Genomic DNA, 22,079 nt, shown 5'->3' with positions numbered 1-22,079 from the left:
GTCCTACCTATCAGGTAGATCCCAACATGTGTCCATCTCAGGCTCTAACTCCAACCCCCTGGATATCACCTGTGGCGTCCCGCAAGGCTCTGTTCTGGGGCCCCTACTCTTCTCAGTGTTCATCAATGATATTCCCACAGCTTGTAAGGAAGCTTCAATACACATGTATGCAGATGACACAATCCTATATGCACACAGCCATAGCCGCTCCGACCTTGAACACATACTTCAGACTGACTTTTTGAGACTCAAAAACTGGATTTCCCAAAACAAACAGTTTGTAAACACTGACAAGACTGTAACAATGGTATTTGGGACCAAGACTACATTTTTAAAGCTTCCAGTGACTGAGCTCCAGATCAGAACCAACGCTAACACCACCCTAACTCCTGTTACTAGTTTTAAATACCTGGGCATGTGGTTTGACTCCCACTTAACATTCGGGATGCACATTGATACCCTGACATCCAAAACCTATGCCAAACTAGTTATACTTTACAGGAAAAGTAGAATGGGTAAACAAAGGCAGTGCACTGCCTGCAAATGATGGAGGAGGCTATTTGTAGCAAAAAAATCCTTTTAATGAATGAAGGGATCAAACATCACCCCTGGATCACCAAGAAAATGCTCACCACCGCATTTCGGGCTGTGCGCCCTTTATCAAGGTGTAAACCCAGTAATTCAGACACCCCGTAACAGACCCCAAGGATTTCTACACCCCCTTCCCATTCCCGATCGCCCATGGAACCATTTGGCTGTGGACTTTATTGTAAAATACCATTCTTGTAATCATCGACCGATTTTCGAAGCAATCTCACTTTGTTCCTCTCAAAGGTTTACCGAACTCTTCTTCCCTTGCTGATATTTTTGTCCAAGAGGTCTTTCGCTTTCATGGTGTTCCATTAACCATCGTGTCTGATCGGGGTCCCCAATTTATTTCCAAATTCTGGCGTGCGTTTTCCCAAAGACTAGGCATCTCCCTTCATTTTTCCTCCAGGTATCACCCACAGTCTAATGGGCAGACGGAGAGAACCAACCAGACGCTGGAGCAGTACCTACGCTGTTTCATTGCGGATACACAGGACGATTGGGTGGACCTCCTGCCCTGGGCTGAATTCGCTCACAATTCCCTACGAAATGAATCCACTCAAAATTTACCATTCTTCATCAACTTTGGGTTCCATCCATCCTGACTCCCCATCGACTCCTCACCCTCCGATGTTCCAGCGGCTTATGAACGGATCTTGTCCTTACAAAGATCCTGGAGAGGAATCCAGGAGAACCTTAAGACGGCCATCTCTAGACAGAAACTTCAGGCCGATCGCCACCGCCGTGGGACTCCAGAATTTAAACCTGGGGACAAGGTATAGCTTTCTTCGAAAAACATTCGACTCAAAGTGCCTACCCTCAAGCTAGCACCCAAATAATGGGGCCATACCCCATTGTGGAGAAGATCAATCCGGTAGCTTTCCGCCTACAACTTCCACCCGCGATGAAGATTCCCTCAGTCTTCCACGTATCTCTCCTCAAACCTGCATTTCAGAGTACCCGTTTCCCAGATCCTTCATCCTCAGCTCCAATCCCGCAACTCGTACATGGTCAACAAGAATACGAGGTTCAATCCATTATTGATTCTAGAATTTCCAGAAGAACTCTACAATACCTGGTTCACTGGAAGGGATACGGACCTGAGGAACGATCCTGGATCCCTCATCATCTCATCCATGCTCCTGTCCTTCTCAAGAGGTCCCACTAGAAGTTTCCCCTTAAACCTTATCGGAGTCACCCGGAGGTCGCTCCTGAAGGGGGGTTACTGTCAGGAGCCAGGTGCCACGCACCTTCACACGCAGGCGCACTACTCCCCTACCTGTCTTGACAGCCGCTGATGGAGCCCATCACTCGCGCGCTCCCATGTGCACTCCCACTTCCGCGCATGCACGCGGCTCCTCCTTGCGCTGGACAGAAGTCACAGCGGGAGTTCCCGCCTCCGGATCACGGTGCACACTCCCTGTGCGCGGTGCGCGTACCACGTACCCAAGCTCTGTGGCAACAGGCACTGATTGCCTCAGCACTCCCACCTGGCTTCCTTACCATAGCCTACCACAGGCTCTGCACGAACACGCCCTGGTTCCGCCTCTTGCTCCTATTGGGCTGCCTTACCTATTTAGGCTCAGCTGTGCCACTGGCAAATTGGCTGAGCATAAGCTTCCTGTTCCTGTGCTTACCTCTCTTGTCTCCTAATATCCTGCCTTGTCTTGTTTGATCTCCCGTGTACCGACCTTGGCTTGCCTTTGGACCACCGCCTCTCTGGAACCCCGACCTTGGCTATCCTCGACCCTCCGCAACCTGAACTGGGCTCTCGGACCTCGACTCTTCTACCTTCTCCAGCACCGACCCCAGCGACTAGTACCTCCAACGTTCCGTACTTCTATTACCCTCAACTCGGCAAGTATTCACTACTCCTCTACCCTCCCTGCTCCTGACCCGGCGCGAGCAACTACGCACACTCCAGATCAGATTCCCGTGCCTGTCGGTGGTGTTTACTCTATTCCCACCTAAGTACCGAGGGTCTCGTCTAGTTTGTGGTAGGCACAGCGTGACAGCAATTGAGCCCTTTCTGAAGGGAGATAATACTATATTGCCAGTCCAACGTACATTTGTTCTCTCTATTATCAGTTGCATCTTAAACAATAATTATTTTCTGTTCGGTGACACCTATCTTCAGACCTGTAGCACGACCATGGGTACCAGGTTCACCTCCAGCTATGCTAACCTCTAAATGGGGTTTTAGGAAGCCAATTACATCTGGACCAATGCACGACTGGGGGAGGGCTTGGTATACTATGGCTGCTACATTGATGATCTATTGAGGTCGGCGTCGAGGAATCCCCATTGAAGTCAATGGCCCCATTGACTTACAATGGGAAACCGCCACTCCTCCTCTCGGACGCCACCTGCTGGTCTTTGCTGGAAACAGGCCCAAAACTGCCAGATCTGCCATTGGAATGCATGGAGCTGCAATGGCGACCTATGGGAGGCTGCAAAATGGAGCCTGAGAAGGCGGGAAAAGGGAACAAAGGGCTATAATCACTGAATTAACATTAACCCCTTCCCTCCCGCATCAACCCCAGTGTATGTGTTGGTGCAAACACTGGGATGAGAACAATACACATTTACAGGGACATATACATTTGGTTGCTGAAGCAGGGGAAAAACACATTACTGGACCGCAGTCCAGTTAACCCCTTGTTTCCCAAGTGAGAGCAGGGGGTGGCCATATGGGGTGTAACCCCTTTAATACCGGGCCATACCCCCTCTCCCATGACAGACCTCAACCCGGTTGAAATGCTGTGGCAGGATCTTAAGAGAGCTGTGCATAAACAAATGCTCACAAATCTCAATGAACTGAAGCAACGTTGTAAAGAAGAGTGGGCCAAAATTCCTCCACAATGATGTGAGAGACTGATAAAGTCATACAGAAAACGATTACTTCAAGTTATTGCTGCTAAAGGTGGTTCTACAAGCTATTGAATCATAAGGTATACTTAGTTTTTCACACATGGCTTCTCCATTTTGGCTTTATTTTTGTTAAATAAATCATGACACAGTGTAATATGTCATGTGTTGTTGTTCATCTGAGGTTGTATTTACCTCATTTTAAGACCTGCTAAGGAACAGATGATTGTTATTATGTCCTGAAATGTAAAACCACAGAATTCAAAGAGGGTGTACTTTCTTTTTCACACAACTATATATATCTATATCTATAAAATTGTAACTCTGATTATGTAGTCTTTGTAATGGAAAAGGGAGGTAGGGTCCAGTAAAAGAAAGGCTAAACCCAGGCCCTGTCCGTCTTCCCCTGGGGTTCATCTGGCCACCAAACCTGAGATATCCGGTTATTACAAAGCCCTTTAACTCCTTAAGCTCAGTCCCAGCCCTGATTGGCTAATGCAGGTGAACGCTTGGCTCCTGATTGGTCCGTGAGCAGCATCCGCGCTGTGATTGGCCACCAGCCCCTCGATTATGCTTTCCTATGGCAGCAGGGAAGCTAGAAAAAGGGGAACCCCATCCACACTACAAAGTTAATTCGGATCCTCTCGTGGAGGTGATATAAGCGGTGTGAGACACCCAAAAATGAGGCAGAGAACTTTACTAGCAGGAAATTCAAAGGTGCTTTATGCTATAGGCCTGCAGCTGTGCCGGAGGAGCAGAGAGCAAGACTTTTCAGCAGGACTTTTGAAAGTGCTCTGCTGCAAAGTGTACCAGAGAGGTCTGGCAGTCCCTATTTCATCAGAAAATGGAAGAAAACCTTGGGCAAGCCTCTGATATGGCACTCAGCACCTAGCCAGCTAGGATTCCCACTGTGTGCCCATTTCAGTGAGTATAGCTCCCACTGTTTTTTTGTGTTGTGCTTGCTGGCTCCAGTTGAAAAAAAATATATATATTTAACTGCTTTGACCTGTCTGGTGCCTTGATCCCTGGGTTAAGTTCTGGTCTCCCGTGAGTCTGTATGAGAAAATGTCTGTGAAACGGTCCATGAAATATCTGTGAATTTAATGTATCTGTTCATTTAATGTAACCATGTATTGTCACCATAACTCTGGACCTACTTGAAAACGAGAGGCAACTTCTCAAGGTATCATTTTCAGTCAAACATTTTATAAATAAATAAAACTAGGTTTGCTTGGAAAGGGCAGGTGGGCACTTTCCATGTTGCTTCAACTAATTTTCTGATTTCATATTCCCATCTTACTTTTGATACCTTGGCATCCAGCTGAGTGCCATCTCTACCAATGGCAGTTTCTTGAGATACGTCCGGCCCAGTGCCATTTTAATTTCTTCACCCATCGGGGACTATTTTTTGCTTGCTGACCCGGTTAGTCTTTCTCCTGTCTTTGGGTAAAACCCGCATACATCTCTTCTTACTTCTTGGCGTTGCCTGAAGCTTCTGAGTTGTCATCGCATTAAGGGTCCAAATTTCACCTCCATACGTGAGCACGGGCAGAATACACTGGAGTAAAACTTTCCTCTTAAAAGGCACAGTGGAAGGTTCCCTTGAAAGATTGTCTTGTTTCTTCCAAATGTGCTCCCTCCCATCTTCCTTCTTCTATTGATTGCATTCAAAATATTTCCATCCATTGTTACTTTGACTTTCCCAGCTCCCTTCAATTTATTTGGATCTTTGCAGAGATGACACATTTGTTCCAGGTCCCTTCTGTGTCACCATGTGGTGGGAGGGACAGACATCCATGTAACATAGGCCCCTTCTGTGTGACACCATGTAAGTGGGAAGGGTCATAGGACCATGGGACATAGGTCTTGTCTGTCTGTGTCACTGTTACATACTTGGACAGTGTACACGTACAACCACACACTTTTTCTTTATTAAATCATTATCACAATAATCATATCATAAAGCTGGTTCATTACACAAAAGAGTAATTAAAGACACTTTATAAATGAGTAACAAGGGCAGCATTATTAGCTAAAAGAGAAAGGCTCTGCAGATTATGGGGGTGCTCTACAGTATATGTATATGCTCTGCAGGGTATGGATGTGCAATGCAGTGTATTCGGCAGGGTATGTCTGGGCTCTGCAGACCCATTCTTTCACATTGAGAGTCTAGGCCTCACAACCCAACTATGAATAAGCCCAGGAAGCATAAACGCTGCTTAAATTACCACGCAACTCTGGTTATGGGCCTCATAGGATCTCAAAGTGAGGATCAGGGCTTGCCAATGTTACAGGTAGACCGGTGGTGGCAGCCATTTTATAACATCCCAAATAATATTTTTGAGTTGTAATCAGAGCATTTGCAGAACGATTTATATGAAGCGCTTTATGAGGTGAAAATGGGAAGGTGGTATGAGAGCTACAGGAATAGGCAGTTATGGTCAGATTTATTGGATGACAAAGATCCCAATAATGTTATTTTATTCCCTTAAAATACAGAAAATTAAGGCACAGTTTTAAGAATACAGATCTATATGTGTGTGTATATGTATGTGTGTATATATATGTGTTTATGTGTGTATATGTATGTGTGTGTATATATATGTATGTATGTACATATATATACAGTGGTCGACAAATCACGAAAAAAATCTAGTCGCCGAACAAAAAAAATGTACTCGCCACCTAGTACCACACGTGTGCTGTCAGGGAAATCCAAAGTAGATGTATTCAAGACAAATACATAGGCACTGCATCCAACGTTTCGGTCATCATACACGTCCCTGAGGAAGGTCACTGTATGATGACCGAAACGTTGGATGCAGTGCCTATGTATTTGTCTTGAATACATCTACTTTGGATTTCCCCGACTGTGTGCTGTCCCCATCTGGTAAAATATTTTTCTGTGTATGTGCATATATGGGATAAGCATCAGTGAATAATCTGTTTTCAGTGTGCCAACTGCTCTTTATTTTTATATATACACACATATACACACATATATATACACATACATACACGCACACACACACATATATATATATATATATACATACATACATATATATATATATATACACACACACACACACACACATTATATATATATATATATATATATATATATATATATATATATATATACAGTGTTCGACAAACCTATACATTTGCTCGCCCCGGGCGAGTGGATTTAACATCGTGGCGAGCTCCTATTGGCCCAAGCAGCACACGTGTGGTACTAGGTGGCGAGTAGATTTCTTTGTTTGGCGAGTAGATTTTTTGGCGATTTGTCGACCACTGTGTGTGTGTATATATATATATATATATATATATATATATATATATATATATATATATATATATATATATATATATATATATATATATATATATATATATATATATATATATATATACACATATATATATATACATATATACATACATATATACATATACATATACATATACATATACACATATATATATATATACATATACATATACATATACATATATATACATATACACATACATATACATATATATACATATACACATACACATACACATACACATACACATACACATACACATACACATACACATACACATACACATACACATACACATACACATATATATATATATACACACACACACACACACACACACACACACACACACACACACACACACACACACACACACACACACACACACACACACACACGATGAAACTTTGAAAGGCACAGATCACAAAAATGTACTTCTTTTAAAACTTAGAATAATAATAACAAAAAGGCACTGTAAATACACACATGCAATGAAATTATATATAGACATATCAAAAGAGATCTCTCTCAAGTCCTGTACACTTTAATGTCAACAACGGAAAACGCATATGTTGGTCCGCTGAAAGGATTAACAACCTACAACAAAAAATATATTAAGGGTGGCTGTTCGTTGATTTGGGTATTTGAAAAATATATGGGATTTTTATAGGATGGCGTTAATTAAATGCCTATGTAAAGAGAATGCTGAATCCCCTTTAAATCCCCTATGAAGTCTATTTTATAAGAGGGGACGTGCTTTAATAAATGTTAATGGAAATAAAATAGGGTGATCTGTTAATTTACAGGGGATTGTAGGATAAATAGGATCCCGTGAATGTGGATTGGAATAAAATAGATTTAATTGCAGCTTCATATCGGATTTTTAGGATAATTAGAATTTTCATAGGATACTGTTAATACACAAGGGTTTAATAAGGCTGTTCTTGGTCCCATAGACACTGAGAAAAAGAGGATTAACTGCCCCTCACGAAGTCAGGGGTAGAAATATGGGGTATGTCCCAGGCTTTGGGAGGAGTACAAGGTTACATTGTGGCAGTTTTGTGAGTCTTTGGTTTGGGGTTACAAGGATCTGCCTTGTGGAGTGTTAGTGGCAGGGGGTGGGGTTTGGAAAGAGGGACTGGGTAAGTGGAGGAGAGGTACAGGTTATTCGCTGCTTGGGAGAGGCTGATCCAGAGACTTCAGACCGTCCAGGAAGATGGTGGGGGTGAGAATGTGAGTGGAACCTGGAGAGAGAGAGGGAGAGTAAGTGAGAGAGTGATATAAAGCTACAAAGAGAAAGAAAGAGATTGATAAAACGGGGAAGAGACAAATGGTACAGGGAACTGACCAATCAGAAACTCCCATTTGGATTCAGTGGCCTTGGTGAGTTCATATGCGCTTCTCATCTCGGACATGGACACTCCACCCAGGACATAGACTAGGAGCCGAGGGCCGGAGCGATACTCTGCAGCACCGCGAGTCTTGTGCCAGTGACCGAAACGAGCGCTGAGGAGAGAGGGAGTGTGAGGTGAGAGAGAGAGAGCAAGCAGGGGGAGGGGGTCGGAGAGAGAAAAATATGGGGAAGAGAGAGAGAGACCTGGGAATAAGAGAGAGCCCGAGTGGGGGGTTTGGGGGGTGAAGAGAAGCAGGCGTGGGGTGTGAGAGGGAGCAGGGGGGAGCGAGAGAGGGAGCAAGGTGGAGAGAGGTCATGGGAGGCGAGAGTGTAAGAAAAGGAGGCTGGTGTTTTGTAGATATATGAATAATCTTGCTTTAACCATATTATATTACCCTGTACTGTATACTGTATATGTAAATCTGGGCCAGAAAAACATGGATGTTCAATAGCTGCTTGCAAATGTCACACAGGACAAGAGGAAACGGGTAACATTACTCTTACAGAGGGAACCTATTTGTCACTTTCAGTTATTTACAATCCCCGGGAAGCACAAATAGTCATAAGAAACATTCCAGCACAGGTGGACAACCAAATTCAGCTTGGTCGGGAGTATAAAATATATATTGAGAAAGGTTCGAGAGAGGGCCGAAACGTTGACCTGTGTATTACACTTTTGCTATTTTTTCACAAGACCTGGAGTGCTGGTTATTCTATCTATCTAGGAAGGTCATATAGTGGACCGAAACGTTGGATATTTATGGATGTTTTAATACATTCTTTTTGATAGTCAACATTGCAGTGCTGAATCTTCTTCTACAAACCTGGTTTGAGTGATTATATACTGCCCGGGTGCATTAACTCCAAAAAGATTAGGAATAAAAGGAAAATAGTAACAGGCACTGCAGGACTGGTAAAAAATATTTATTAGAACAAAGGTTACCGTTTGGGCCCTCCAAGAAGCATTTTTTCTTGAAACGTTGACCTTTTGTAATAAATATTTTTCATTTAATTATTATTATTTTTTTTAATAAGAATTAAATAAACACATAATACTGTACCCTTTTTACACTTAATCTGTTTCTAGTGCTGGTATTATGAACACTTTGGTTGAACAGCGTAGAAGATCTGACAACAAGTTACAAGGAATAGAAGCCCCAAGAGGAAGGAGCTTCAAGAACATAGACGGGAGGATATGAGGAAAACTTGTTACAGCCTCCCAGTACTACTGGTAATATCTACCTATATATAACATGACGCAAAATAAGTTATGGTGGGTAAAAAAAAAAAAAGTGACAAAACCCCTCCACCATAGTGTACAGCAAACAAATCCCCCACTTGTGAGCACATTCACACGTCGCAGACAGGTCTGCAACCCTACTTTCTTTTATCTCTTAGCTTAGAATGCTTCCACTGCAGCTAGGGATTCTGGGTAGTGACATGCAAATGAACACTCAGTGTGTCACTTTTTGCTTCTTGTCCATTTTAACATGGAACCCTATCAGCTTATGTCTGCCGTATTACACAGCTTTGCAGCACAGCCTGGGTTAAAGAAGTGCACGGCCAGTAAGACAGGTTGCAGACCTGAAAGTGGGATTTTTATTTGCCATCATTATGCCGTTTGTCATTTTATGATAACTATATATTATAACAGCAGTTTGATTTGTTTACATCAACACAATATTTGTATATTCTCGTGTGTGACGTTTCTATGTCACGCTTCCCCAAAAAAATCTGAAATACGTGAGCTTTACAGATTGGCGAGCCAAGTCATGGCGTAGGGTGTCAGTGATACGTATTCATAAGTGAATAGCATTGTATGAGAAATCAATCCGCTGTTCAATTAAGTTTGTGTAGCAATTTAAGTAGCAGTTTCAATGTATTTTATAATGATGGGCTGATGGAAAAGATTGCCAAGATCACAAACCCTGAAGTGATTGTGAAAAATACGGAAGGATCCTCAGATAAAACCAACAGACCCGTAACAATGGGAGAAGCCATGAAATGCTATACGGGTGGTTAAGAGTGACATAATGCTAGGTATTGATGACGTGTTGCGTTACGATGGCAACGTGACGCCATGCGACGTCACGTTGGTGACATCCACGGCATCATTTGATGCTGTGATTCAGGAGAAGGACGGCAGCAAGGAGGCGGCCCCACAGCCAAGTACCTTGAAAATCTGCCACTGGGTACTTGATTCCCGTGATCCAAATTGCCAATCTGTGGAACTACCATAATGTGCCGCTGGGCCCACCACCTTTAGGGGCCCATCCTCAACATGCTACAACGCTGTTCCGGTACTTATTTTATTTTGGCAGCCGGAACAGCATTCCGGCATTTCTAAAGGCTGTCTCTGCACCCTTCCTCTCTGGGCCCTACCTGTGGTACAGGGCCTTACCAAATGGCGATGGAAGAGGGAACCCACCAAGGTGGTCCTAACATGGAAGTCTGGACCAACCTCCGTAATCACCACCTGGGTGGGCTCCCTCCATCGCCGACATATTGCACTGGGGCTCATCGAGTTCCGCCACGCAGTCTAATCTAAAATTGACAGACTATAGGATGGAATCTGATCAGAAACTAAGGGGAATGTGTATTTAAAAGGACTAATTGATGAGGTTTAATTTGTCCTGAGTTTTGGTTTTCCGAAAAAGGCATGAAGAAGCTGCAAGTGAAATCAGCTTAAGTATTATGAAAAGAAACAATTAACATTTTTGTTTATATGTAGAGTGATTTTTTAAGTAACCAACAAAGAAGTAGAAATTACTTCTCTTTAATTTTTGTTTAAAAGAAAAGCTTCTAAAATGTATTGAATACATTCAGGTGGGCCAAGTTTTACATTATTATTGTTGGCTTTTTTAATGTTTTTATTTTATTCCAAAAAGCATGCACTGCTAACCTGCAAGGAATGTACGTCAAGTTCAGAATGATTGGACATTGATATTCATAACGGTTGCCTGTATTAAGGCTCAGGTACTGTGTGAGGTGAAGTTACAACTCCATTTCCACAGGCTCAGTACCACAAGATTGACGTAAAGCAGACGTGGTGTCTATATTTAAAAAGGGAGCCAGATCACTACCGGGGAATTACAGACCTGTAAGCCTGACATCAATAGTGGGGAAGCTACTTTAAGGTTTAGTATGGGATAATATTCAGGAATACGGTTTCACACAAGAGGTTAGTGTACAAAATAAAGCAAATTGGACTCGGTAAAAATATTTGCACCGGGATTGAAAACTGGTTTAAGGATAAACCACAAGAGTTGTCATAAATGGAACCTTGTCAGGTTGGGCTAAAGTTGTGAGTGGAGTACCTCAAGGATCGGTACTGGGACCCCTGCTTTTTAACTTATTTATTAATGACCTTGAGGTTGGCATAGAGGGCAAAGTCTCCATCTTTGCTGATGACACTAAATTGTGTAAGGTAGTAGAATCAGAGCAGGATGTCATTTCTCTCCAGAAGGACTTGGAGAGACTGGAAACTTGGCCAGGAAAATGGCAGATGAGGTGTATAACAGATAAATGTAAGGTTATGCATTTGGGAAGCAAGAATAAACAGACTACATACAAATTAAATGGGGATAAATTGGGGGAATCCTTGATGGAGAAGGATTTAGGAGTGCTTGTAGACAGCAGGCTTAGCAATAGTGCCCAAAGTCATGCAGTAGCTGCAAAGGCAAACAAGATCTTATCTTGCATTAAACGGGCAATGGATGGAAGTGAAGTAAATATAATTATGCCCCTTAATAAAGCATTAGTAAGACCACACCTGGAATATGGAGTACAATATTAGGCACCACTCCTTAGAAAAGACATTATAAATACAGTAGAGTCTCGGTTATCCAACTTAAAACGGGACCGATACAGTGGCGGAAACCCAAAAATGATGGATAATATGGGGAAAGTATTATCCTCCCCCCCTTCCTTCTTGCTTACCGGCAGAAGAAGAAAAGGAGGACTGCAGACCACAGTAGCGGCACCGGAGGAAGACAGCTGGCGGCCGGAGAAGAGGACCATGTCAGCGGGCAGCGGCGGCAGCAGGCAGGAGAAGACCATCAGACACTGTGTGCGGAGCAGGAGTAGAGCGTCATAGGAGAACGGCCGGGGAGGAGCGAGCTGTAACACCGGATGTTGACCGGTGTCTTAACTCCATTCCTCCGCGGACATGGTCCTCTTCTTCGGCCGCTGGCTGTTCTCCTCCGGTGCCGCTCTTGTGGTCTACAGTCCTCCTCTTCTACTGCCGCCGGTGAGAAGGGAGGGGGATGACAGATAAAACGGAAGGTCGGATAACTGAAGGTTGGGTAATCAGGACTCTACTGTAGTTCAAAAGAACTATTCATCCCAAGGGCAGTACAAAGGACTCAGGGTCATCCATTAAGGTTGGAGGAAAGGAGATTTCACCAGCAACAAAGGAAAGGGTTCTTTACAGTAAGAGCAGTAAAAAATGTGGAATTCATTACGGAGGGAGACTGTGATGGCAGATACAATAGATATGTTCAAAAAAAAGGTTGGACATCTTTTTAGAAAGGTATAAAGGGATATATCAAATAAGTAAACATGAGAAGGATGTTGATCCAGGGAGAAATCGGAATGTTTGTTGTAAGGAAGGAATTTATTTTTCCACTTATGAGATATCATTGGATGATATGTCACTGGTTTTTTTTGTTTGCCTTCCTCTGGATCAATATACTGTAAGTACGGATACAGGATAAAGTATCTGTCGTCTATATTTAGCATAGGTTGAACGTGATGGACGTATGTCTTGTTTCAACCTCATCTACTATGTAACTATGTAACTGCTGTTAAACTAATTCTGCAGTAAGGGTCACCAGTATCATATAGTGATCTCATAGTTGCATTTATTTTAAAGCAATATTTATTTATAGCAAAAAATGTCTCTGCAGTCAGGAAGAAAATTTTAACTGAGTCACATGGACATTCAGAAATAATAATTTATTTGCAACAAAAAAAGCACGACGTTTTGGGGATACAGTCTTTTAGTCAGATGCAGTGAACAAGTGTAGTGTTCCATGGTCCCTTAAAAACCCAATAGCGCAGAGAGGGAGAGAGAGAGATGGATTGGAGAGAAGGGGGCAGACCTCTCACCTGACCACAGTCTGAGTGGTTCCTACAGGAGTCGGCTCCGAAACAAATGGCCATAGCTTCTTGTCCAACTTATCGTCAATGGCGTCCTACACGACAGGGCGATACGTGGAAAGACGTGTGATACAGGGATATACAAGAACATCTCATTATATACAGTGTGTGTGTACACACACACACACACACACAAAACAAAAGGGGAGAGCCCACACTCCATAGTGTAAAACTAAATAAACAATTTAATCAGACCAAGAATCTAAAGTCATCGCACTCACAAACGCCAGTAAAGGAATCGCATTTCTGAGATAACTCTCAAGGAACCGCCACTACAATGGGTCACACGGGAGTCCAGCCGTGGAACAGTGGCGTTTCATCCGATCCGGGTCTAGAGTTGGATAGACGGCTTTAGATAGTCCATAGTAGCCATAGCAACAAATCAAGTAAATTAACCCTATGTGTACTACTTTCAAATGGCATCCACAGCTTAAAAAACATATTTAATAAAAAATAGAACAAGTTATACAACGAAAAAGCGAGCAACATGGATAGACCTAAAAAGGAAACATCTAGCTAAATTAGCCAATAGATATGTGTATACAGGAGCAATAATACTAGATAGAGGACAATACAAAAGGATAACAACTATCCACATTATACAAGGAGAAATTTTGATAATTGCCTACATACATTTTACAGAAGCAATAATACTAAATAGACGATAATACAAAAGGTAAACTGCTATCAACATTATACAAGAAGGACATTTATAATATATCTCCAATGTAGATAATGAATATTTCATATACAGCTCAACCCCCTTATAACGCTGTGCTTGGGATCCAAAGAATCACATCGCGTTATAAGCGGATCGCGTTATAAATAATGTACAATTGTATGCATTGTACAATAAAGTATTTAAGATACCAATAATCGTGTTGTAAAGTATTCATAAATACGAAAATTGGGAGCCACGCTTGCATTGCGTTATAAGCGGATTCGCGTTGTAACGGATCGCGCTATAACGGGGTTGAGCTGTAGTATGATAATGAGAAAGGGAATAATAACTCCCCCTTAACTTCCCAGATGACAATATCATCAATGAAACAGCCATAGAACACATGGCCCGCTCCCATATAGAGGTTGGCATAACTGAGGCGAACCTGGTCCCATGGCTGTTCCACAGACTTGCATATAGTACGTGCTTTCAAATAAAAACGTGTTCAAAATAAAATTCCCCTTCCTTAGGTGGTCCTACTGAGAGGACCTCCCTAAAAAAGAGGAAGAAGGAGAGACAGGGTGCAGCACCCTGTGAATGGAGACTTTCTGGATCTATATATTGGGCACCCTGTCTCCAAGGGATACCAGTACCCTCATGTAGTCCAGTGGATTTTCCAGTCTCCGATCCTGTTGGTTCTGCAGTGGAATTGGCTCTGGTGGTCTCCTGCGATTCACTGCGGAGTCTAGAGCCTAGCTCTCTATATCTCTGACATTTCCCCCCACTCTGTATTATCATATGTCCCTGGTTCTATCTTTTATTTGAGGTTTCCCTGATTTTTTTTCAAGGCTGTTTTATGGTGTTAATCTGGTCATTTACACCTATACCTTATTGTTGGCATACTATACAATACAAACTATTTCTGGTTACTTATACATTGAGAATATGATATCTAACATGTAATATGATCATTCTCCTTGCATAATGTTGGTAGGATGTTTATCCCATGTGTATGCTGTTAGTGATATGATCTCACTCACCTTATTCCCTTTCTCATTATCATGCTACAGGTCAACCCCCTTATAACGCTGTGCTTGGGGTCCAAAGAATCACATCGCGTTATAAGCGGATCGCGTTATAAATAATGTACAATTCTATGCATTGCACAATAAAGTATTTAAGACACCAACAATCGTGTTGTAAAGTATTCATAAATACAAAAATTGGGAGCCACCCTTGCACCGCGTTATAAGTGGTTTCGTGTAGTAACGGATCGCGTTATAATGGGGTTGAGCTGTATATGGAATATTCATTATCTACATAGGCGATATATTATAAATGTCTTTCTTGTATAATGTTGATAGCGGTTTACCTTTTGTATTATTTTCTATTTAGTATTATTGCCTCTGTAAAATTTATGCAGGTGATTATCATAATTTCCTCCTTGTATAATGTGGGTAGCTGTTGTTAACCTTTTGTATTGTCTTCTATCCAGTATTATTGCTCCTGTATACACTTATCTATGGGCTAATTTAGCTAGATGTTTCCTTCTATCCATGTTGCGCTCCTTTTCATTGTGCAACTTGTTCTATTTTTGATTAGTGGTGGTTTTTAACTAAGCCATGGATACCATTGAAAGTAGTACATATAGGGTTAATTTACCGGATTTGTTGCTATAGCTACTATAGCCGTCATTCTATCTCGACGGTAACCCCTGATGAAGTCACGCTATTCGCGACGAAACCCGTAGGGACATTGGTTACGCATTCACACGTCATCAAGTGGACGAGCTGGAGGAACACAGTTAACAATCACCGAGTTCCCAGAGGACGCTTGTGGAGGTTATGCTATCTACCCCTAATCCCGGATCGGATGAAACTCCACTGTTCCACGGCTGGACTCCCGTTGCACTCATTTTAGCAGCATTTCCTTGAGAATGATCTCAGAAATGCGATTCCTTTTCTGGCGTTTGTGAGTGCGACGACTTTAGATTCTTGGTCTGATTAAATTGTTTATATAGTGTTACACTGTGGAGCGGGCGCTCTCCCCTTTTGTTTTATAGATTGCCGCGATAGGAAGTGGTTGTTCCTGCGGGAAGCTGCCTGGAGTCTCCAAGGACCATCTACACCTTTTTATCCATTTCATCAGTAATTTTTTATAAATTTTTTGATCATTCCGTGAACTTTTTAGTAGCAGCTAATTTTACTATTGTTTAGTTATCACATTTTCATTATGTTTTATTACTGGATGTAGTTTTCTCCTCTTGTTACTATATACCCACTTCTCCTCTTGTCTTTTTGGTATAATATTATTATTTATATATATCTACACTTACTATATTTCACATTATTTACAAGTGTACCTTGGTAGTTCCAATTAGAATCTACCCTTAAAATTACCATTAGTATTTGGGGGAGGGGGTGGTGTGTATGTATGTATGTATGTATGTATGTATGTATGTATGTATGTATGTATATATATATATATATATATATATATATATATATATATATATATATATATACACACACACCATTAATTAATTAATTAATTTAGGTTATGGTGGGTGAAAAAGGTGACTGAAAACCCTCCATCACATAGCATGAAATATAGCATGTAATAATGGATTTAAAGCAAAAGGTGGCACTGTGTGTTCATTTGCATGTAATTTCCCAGAATCCCTTCCTGCAGTGGAAGCACTGTATGCTAGGTGATAATGGTGAAAAGCAGTGTTGCAGACCTGTCTAAGACATGTGAATGTGCTCACACGTAATATTTGTGTGTGTGTATCGCACAGTGACACCCCCACACTGGTGCCTCCCTGATGTTACCTCCATAACGTCTTTCAGAGTCGGCGTCCAACGTGACATTTGGTAGGTCGATTCCGGACGTATCTTCCTCTCGGGTCTGCTGGGTGTAGAGGACGATTGCTGGAGGGTGAAGATAAAAAAAAAAAAGGGGGGGGGAGAAACTTATTAGGATGACACCCTTTGCAGTGGGGAAGGAAATAGATGTGACACTTCCGCTTAAGAATTGGAGGCTTTCTGATTGAGGGGAGCATATTAGGTGTGGCACTCAAATGCATCAAACGGTGTGGGAGTAGAAGTTGTTAGGAGTCGAATGAATGAAGGAATTTATTAAGTGTGGCACAGCATAGACCAGAGGTGGGAAAGGTAATATCTGTCACACTGGAATAGAAGGAAAAAATAAAATGTGGCACCTTGAAATGAGGGAAGGTATTTTCTATGTCACTCGTGGATTAGAGCAGGGGAGTGCAAACTTTTTGTGCTGCGCTCTTTGTCTCTCTGGCCCCGGCTCTCGCGCCCCCACCCCCCGCCTACCTTCATCTGCGTCAGATGACGCTGCGTGAGCGTGTGATGTCAGGTCACATGGTGCCATGGCGACGCAACGCAGACGGCTGAATCCCGGTAAGTAAACAGTTGCAGGGGCCTCACACGATCCCCCAGCATTTACTTTAAATGCCTGGGGGAAGAGCGCGGGGCCCAAGGTAACTGCCCGCACCCACCCAGCACAATCTCCCGCCCTCCCTGGGGGTCGCGCCCCCCACTTTGCGCATCGCTGGATTAGAGGAAGGAATTGAGTGTGGCACCGGAATAGAGGCAGATATTACATGGGGGGGCAGATGTAGATCAGGGGTAAGTCTTAACACTGACAGGATCGAGGAACAACCTTATCCGTGGAACCTCAGTGAATGAAGCAGAGGAATTCCTGTGGACAGTTTTAAACAGTGGCACCACGTGGATCAGGGGAAAAAGTTGTAATATTGGCATTCTGAGGATTAGGAAAACGTTCTAAACAGTGGCACCATGTGGATCAGGGAACAATCGCAGCAGCAGCAGCAGCAGCAGCAGCAGCAGCAGCAGCAGCAGCAGCAGCAGCAGCAGCAGCAGCCGCCCTCGGGATAAAACAGAGGCATCATACGCGACACTGCGCAGATGGAAAAAAAAAAATTTGGTCATGGAACCCAGCGGATTGGGGAACTATCTTAGCTCTGGCACTCGTGGATCGAGATACATGGCACAATTTGAATGGACTAGAGGAATCTCAAAAAAGGAGAGAGACTGTCCCATGGATTTAGAGGAAGATTGAAGCTGTGGCACAGCATTTAACAAGACGGGAAGGTTTTAAGCATGACGCCATACCCCTGTCAGCACACGTGTCCCCAGGTTCTGCAGGTTTCGGATAATGTTGCTGTCACTCTGGATATTCGCATGCTGGATTAGCTTGGCTAAATTCTCCTCCGTGATACCTACACGTGAACACAGTGACAAATAAGGATGTCAAACTCATTTCACATCTGATTCCTCGGAGGCGAGGTTAGGTTAATAAATATATTCCTGGCTGTGTTTTTATCTACATAAATATATATATATATATATATATATATATAAATATATATATATATATATATATATATATAAATATATATATATATCCTCTGGGACAGGGTTATGTTAAAGCAGCGTCCAAGTTGCCATTTCCCCCCCCCCCCCCCTTTTTAATATGTACATCAATACAATCCACACAATGATAAGTAATTAGCTAAAAATTCGGCTGGGGGGTTCCCTAAATGACTGCAGAGGAGCATTCTGCAGTTAATGTGACTTTGCAAATGGTGACTATAGAAAAAAAAAAAAAAACCTTGTTACATAATACATTAAAATTTTAATTCAAAGTGGTTTATATATTAAAAAAATAAATTAAAAAAAAAAAAAGAACGCTACAATTATTTTCTCATAGTACAGAACTGATTTATGTATTAAAAAAACAAAAAACAAACAACAACATGTGGATGGTATGGAGTTGATCACTGTTATTTTGTGGTTTTAGACATATTTCACAGTGGTGGAGTTATGCTTATGAGAATATTAGTGGCTGTGATGATATTAAATACTCCTCGGGAGCATAGTTATGTTAACGACTATATCCCAGAGAGTAGATGGTTTAGAACGATTCCACTGGAAAAGGGGTAATGTTGATCAGTATATTACCTGCTGTGAACAGATCTGAAAAGTTCCTCAGGGGTTGGGTTATGTTACTTAGTTTATCACTGCCACATGTCTCATGGGTGGAGGCGTGTTCATGAGACTATTCCTGGCAGGAGAAAGTTCCATAGGGGCGAGGTGACATGGTGAATATACGTTTCCTTGGTGGTGGGGTAATGTTAAGGAGTATATTCCTGGCTGTGAATGGAGATTAAATATTCCTTGGTGTGTGGTAAATATTCCTTGGTGTGTGGTAATGTTAATGAGTATATCCTGGTTGTGACTTGATATGAAAGGATTCCTCAGGAGCTGGGTTATGTTATTTAGTTGATCACTGTTATTTTGTGGGTTCGACATGTTTATTAGGGGTGGAATTGTGTTCACGAGAGTATACGTGGCAGAAAGAAAGGCCAGAAAGGTCCCTCATGGGCGAGGTGACATAGTGAATAGAAGTTTCCTCACGGGTGGGGTTCTAAGAAAATTCCTGGCTGCGACCACATATGACAAAGTCATTGTGCGGGTTTATGTTAAGGAGTATATTCCTGGCTGTGACTTGATAGGTAAGATTCCTCCTAAGTATATTCCTTACTGTGAATAGATCGAAAATATTCCTCAGGGTAGGAGTTATGTTAATGAGTATATTTATAGCAACAGATTGGTCAGGAAGATTGCTCGTCGGTGGTGTTATGCCAATTAGTATGTCTGGTAGTAGACTGGTCAGAATGCACCTTGGAGGCAGGGTTATATTAGGTGTTATACTCCTGGTGTTCACTGGGGCAGTCACATACCCCAAGGCAGTAAGGGGAGCTATAAACCCCCTCTGGGGGGCGCTTACCATGCTTCAGATGGATATAGAGCAAAATAATCCGGATTTTGTCATAGGGTTTGACATTAGGGTCCAGTAGGACTGGCACTATAATCTTCATGGAGTCCTTCAACTTCTCTCCCTCTGCGTCTGTGCCCATAGCCAGGTCCTGGGGGAATATGATAAGACAGGGGGGCAATGAATATCTCAAGTCATCATGGCTAGGCCTCAAGCCACTTCTACCCTCATCAACACGGCAACAGGCCATACAGCACAACGAATGAAAGGGCAGTCACCCTGAAAACAGGCCAACAGGGCAATATCTTCAGTCCCGCCACACAACATATACTGGAATTGTAATAACTGCTAGCATTTAGTCACGTAAATCCTCACTAAAGATGGATTCGGGATTGCCTGAAGGTTTTTATTTTTTTTATATCCCATTATGAATTAAAAACAAAAAACAAAAAAAAAACAGTATTGTTTAGTAGCCAATAATAGTTGCATTTGCAAATGAATAGCACAGACCATGTTGGATGTACAAATGTAGGCAATGTTATTGCAACCGCCGGCACGCTCCTGTGGGTGAAATGGCAAAGCATCCACTTCCCCTTCTCACACATGGCTGCTGCACGGTGCATGTCCCGCGGCTGCTGCACGGTGCATGTCCCGCGGCTGCTGCACGGTGCATGTCCCACGGCTGCTGCACGTCCCGCGGCTGCTGCACGGTGCATGTCCCGCGGCTGCTGCACAATGCATTTTAATGTGCCAAAAGCAAACGCAACATTTTGGCCAAATAGCCTTTCTCACGTGATGGGGTAATCATTGCCACTTCACTTGAGAAAGGCCATTTGGCCAAATGTGTTTGCTTTTAGCACATTAAAACTATTTATTGGAAAATCTGCAGTGCCCTGGTTCATCAATTCAATGGGTATGTTGGTTGAGTCGCAGGTCTTCCCTGAAACTAGGAGCACCTGTAAATGTAGCATATTCTTATCATTTTTTTTACTGGTGGGCAACATACATTTTTGAATTTTCATTGGCTGCTCTATTAGAACGGGGCCCCACATTATGCTGTGTCTACATGCAACCCTGGACTTCCTGCTTCTCGTTGCTTTTATGTACCACCGGATGTGGTGTATTGATGATACTTTTTCTGTTACTTTGTCTGACTTACTCTCTATCTACGATATCATGATTCAGCAACATATGTTTTGTGCCATTTTCAAAAAAATGTTTCCCCAGTTTCCATCTTTTCCCCCCAAAAGGTTCTGTGCGTGTTTAAGGTTCACTGCGGTGTCCCCTCGGTGTTCGTGACAAAGGCACCCGGAGGATCCGAAACGCTGAATAAAAACTCATTCGAAATGGGGGTGCCTGATTCCTTTAGTCTTTATGCCAGGGGTGCGCGCAAACCTACGAGGGGGGTAATGAGATTGTTGTTGGGGGGGGGGGGCACGGCGGCTACGGAGGTCCCGCGCTATTCCCCATGGCATTTAAATTAAATGCAAGGCCTCTGCAACTCACTTTCCTTTATTCAGCCGGCTTCGAGCGATGACGCAGCGTGTTGACGTTACATGACCCCGCTACGTCATTTGATGCCGGCACAAAGGTAAGGGGGGCGCGAACACTCAGGGAGAGCAGGCAGGGGGGCGCAGCACCAAAAGTTTGCGCACCTCTGCTTTATGCAATACTTCACTGTATTGCAGCATTTAATACTAATACAGCATCCTGCATGGTGTACATACATACATACGACACCCACAAAAACATACATATTGCACATATATATTTTACACACTTACAGATGTGTGTATATATTAAAGCAGCAAATCGCAAACAATATATATATTTTTACCCTTACCTGAACCCAGTTCCCAAGATATTTGTAGTTTTTTTGTGCTGGTTTTGTCACACAAAAAAGTGGTCACAAATAGATTGTTGTGACATTATTGGGATTGTTGCAGCTTTCTATTGGTTGCTTCCTGGCCATTTTGTGTCCGGCGGACACATATTGTTGGACTGTGCCAATGTCACGCGACAAAATCCAGGCACACATCCCAAAGATCTTCAAAATGCAATATGCCGGTGATGCTAGAAGTAGGGGAAATCCTGCCGTTCCCAGAGGTCTGTGGAATGGAGGGACATCCAGGGTACACAGACTAGCAAAAGTAGCAATTTATTTCAACCAGAGAAACCGACGTTTCGACTGCCACGCACTCTTTATCAAGGTGAGCCTTCACTAGTTTTGCTAGCCCGTGTGCAT

At 42.7% G+C, this 22,079-nt stretch overlaps 1 protein-coding gene and 1 long non-coding RNA gene across 2 annotated transcripts in view; one reads left to right on the top strand and one right to left on the bottom strand.

Annotated features, from left to right (window-relative positions):
* Positions 1 to 22,079, top strand: part of LOC142470667 (uncharacterized) — a 30,244-nt gene that overhangs the window by 3,245 nt on the left and 4,920 nt on the right. The window contains exon 3 of the long non-coding RNA XR_012789305.1: positions 9,272 to 9,415. This is a non-coding gene — a long non-coding RNA (uncharacterized LOC142470667). The remainder of the gene's footprint in view (positions 1 to 9,271; positions 9,416 to 22,079) is intronic.
* The window catches only part of STXBP2 (syntaxin binding protein 2), a 45,731-nt gene continuing 30,971 nt past the window's right edge, over positions 7,320 to 22,079 (bottom strand). The window contains exons 14-19 of the mRNA XM_075577274.1: positions 19,847 to 19,985; positions 18,169 to 18,275; positions 16,837 to 16,935; positions 13,294 to 13,379; positions 8,140 to 8,297; positions 7,320 to 8,035 (exon numbers count right to left, since the gene is read on the bottom strand). Of these exons, the coding sequence (XP_075433389.1) occupies positions 7,956 to 8,035; positions 8,140 to 8,297; positions 13,294 to 13,379; positions 16,837 to 16,935; positions 18,169 to 18,275; positions 19,847 to 19,985 (669 nt within the window). The 3' untranslated portion in view covers positions 7,320 to 7,955. The remainder of the gene's footprint in view (positions 8,036 to 8,139; positions 8,298 to 13,293; positions 13,380 to 16,836; positions 16,936 to 18,168; positions 18,276 to 19,846; positions 19,986 to 22,079) is intronic.

The sequence above is a fragment of the Ascaphus truei genome, chromosome 20 (genome assembly GCF_040206685.1).
Source record: "Ascaphus truei isolate aAscTru1 chromosome 20, aAscTru1.hap1, whole genome shotgun sequence".
Lineage (NCBI taxonomy): Eukaryota > Metazoa > Chordata > Amphibia > Anura > Ascaphidae > Ascaphus > Ascaphus truei.
The sequence above is the reverse complement of the archived record's forward strand: the minus strand, read 5'-3'. Positions and strand labels throughout refer to the sequence as shown.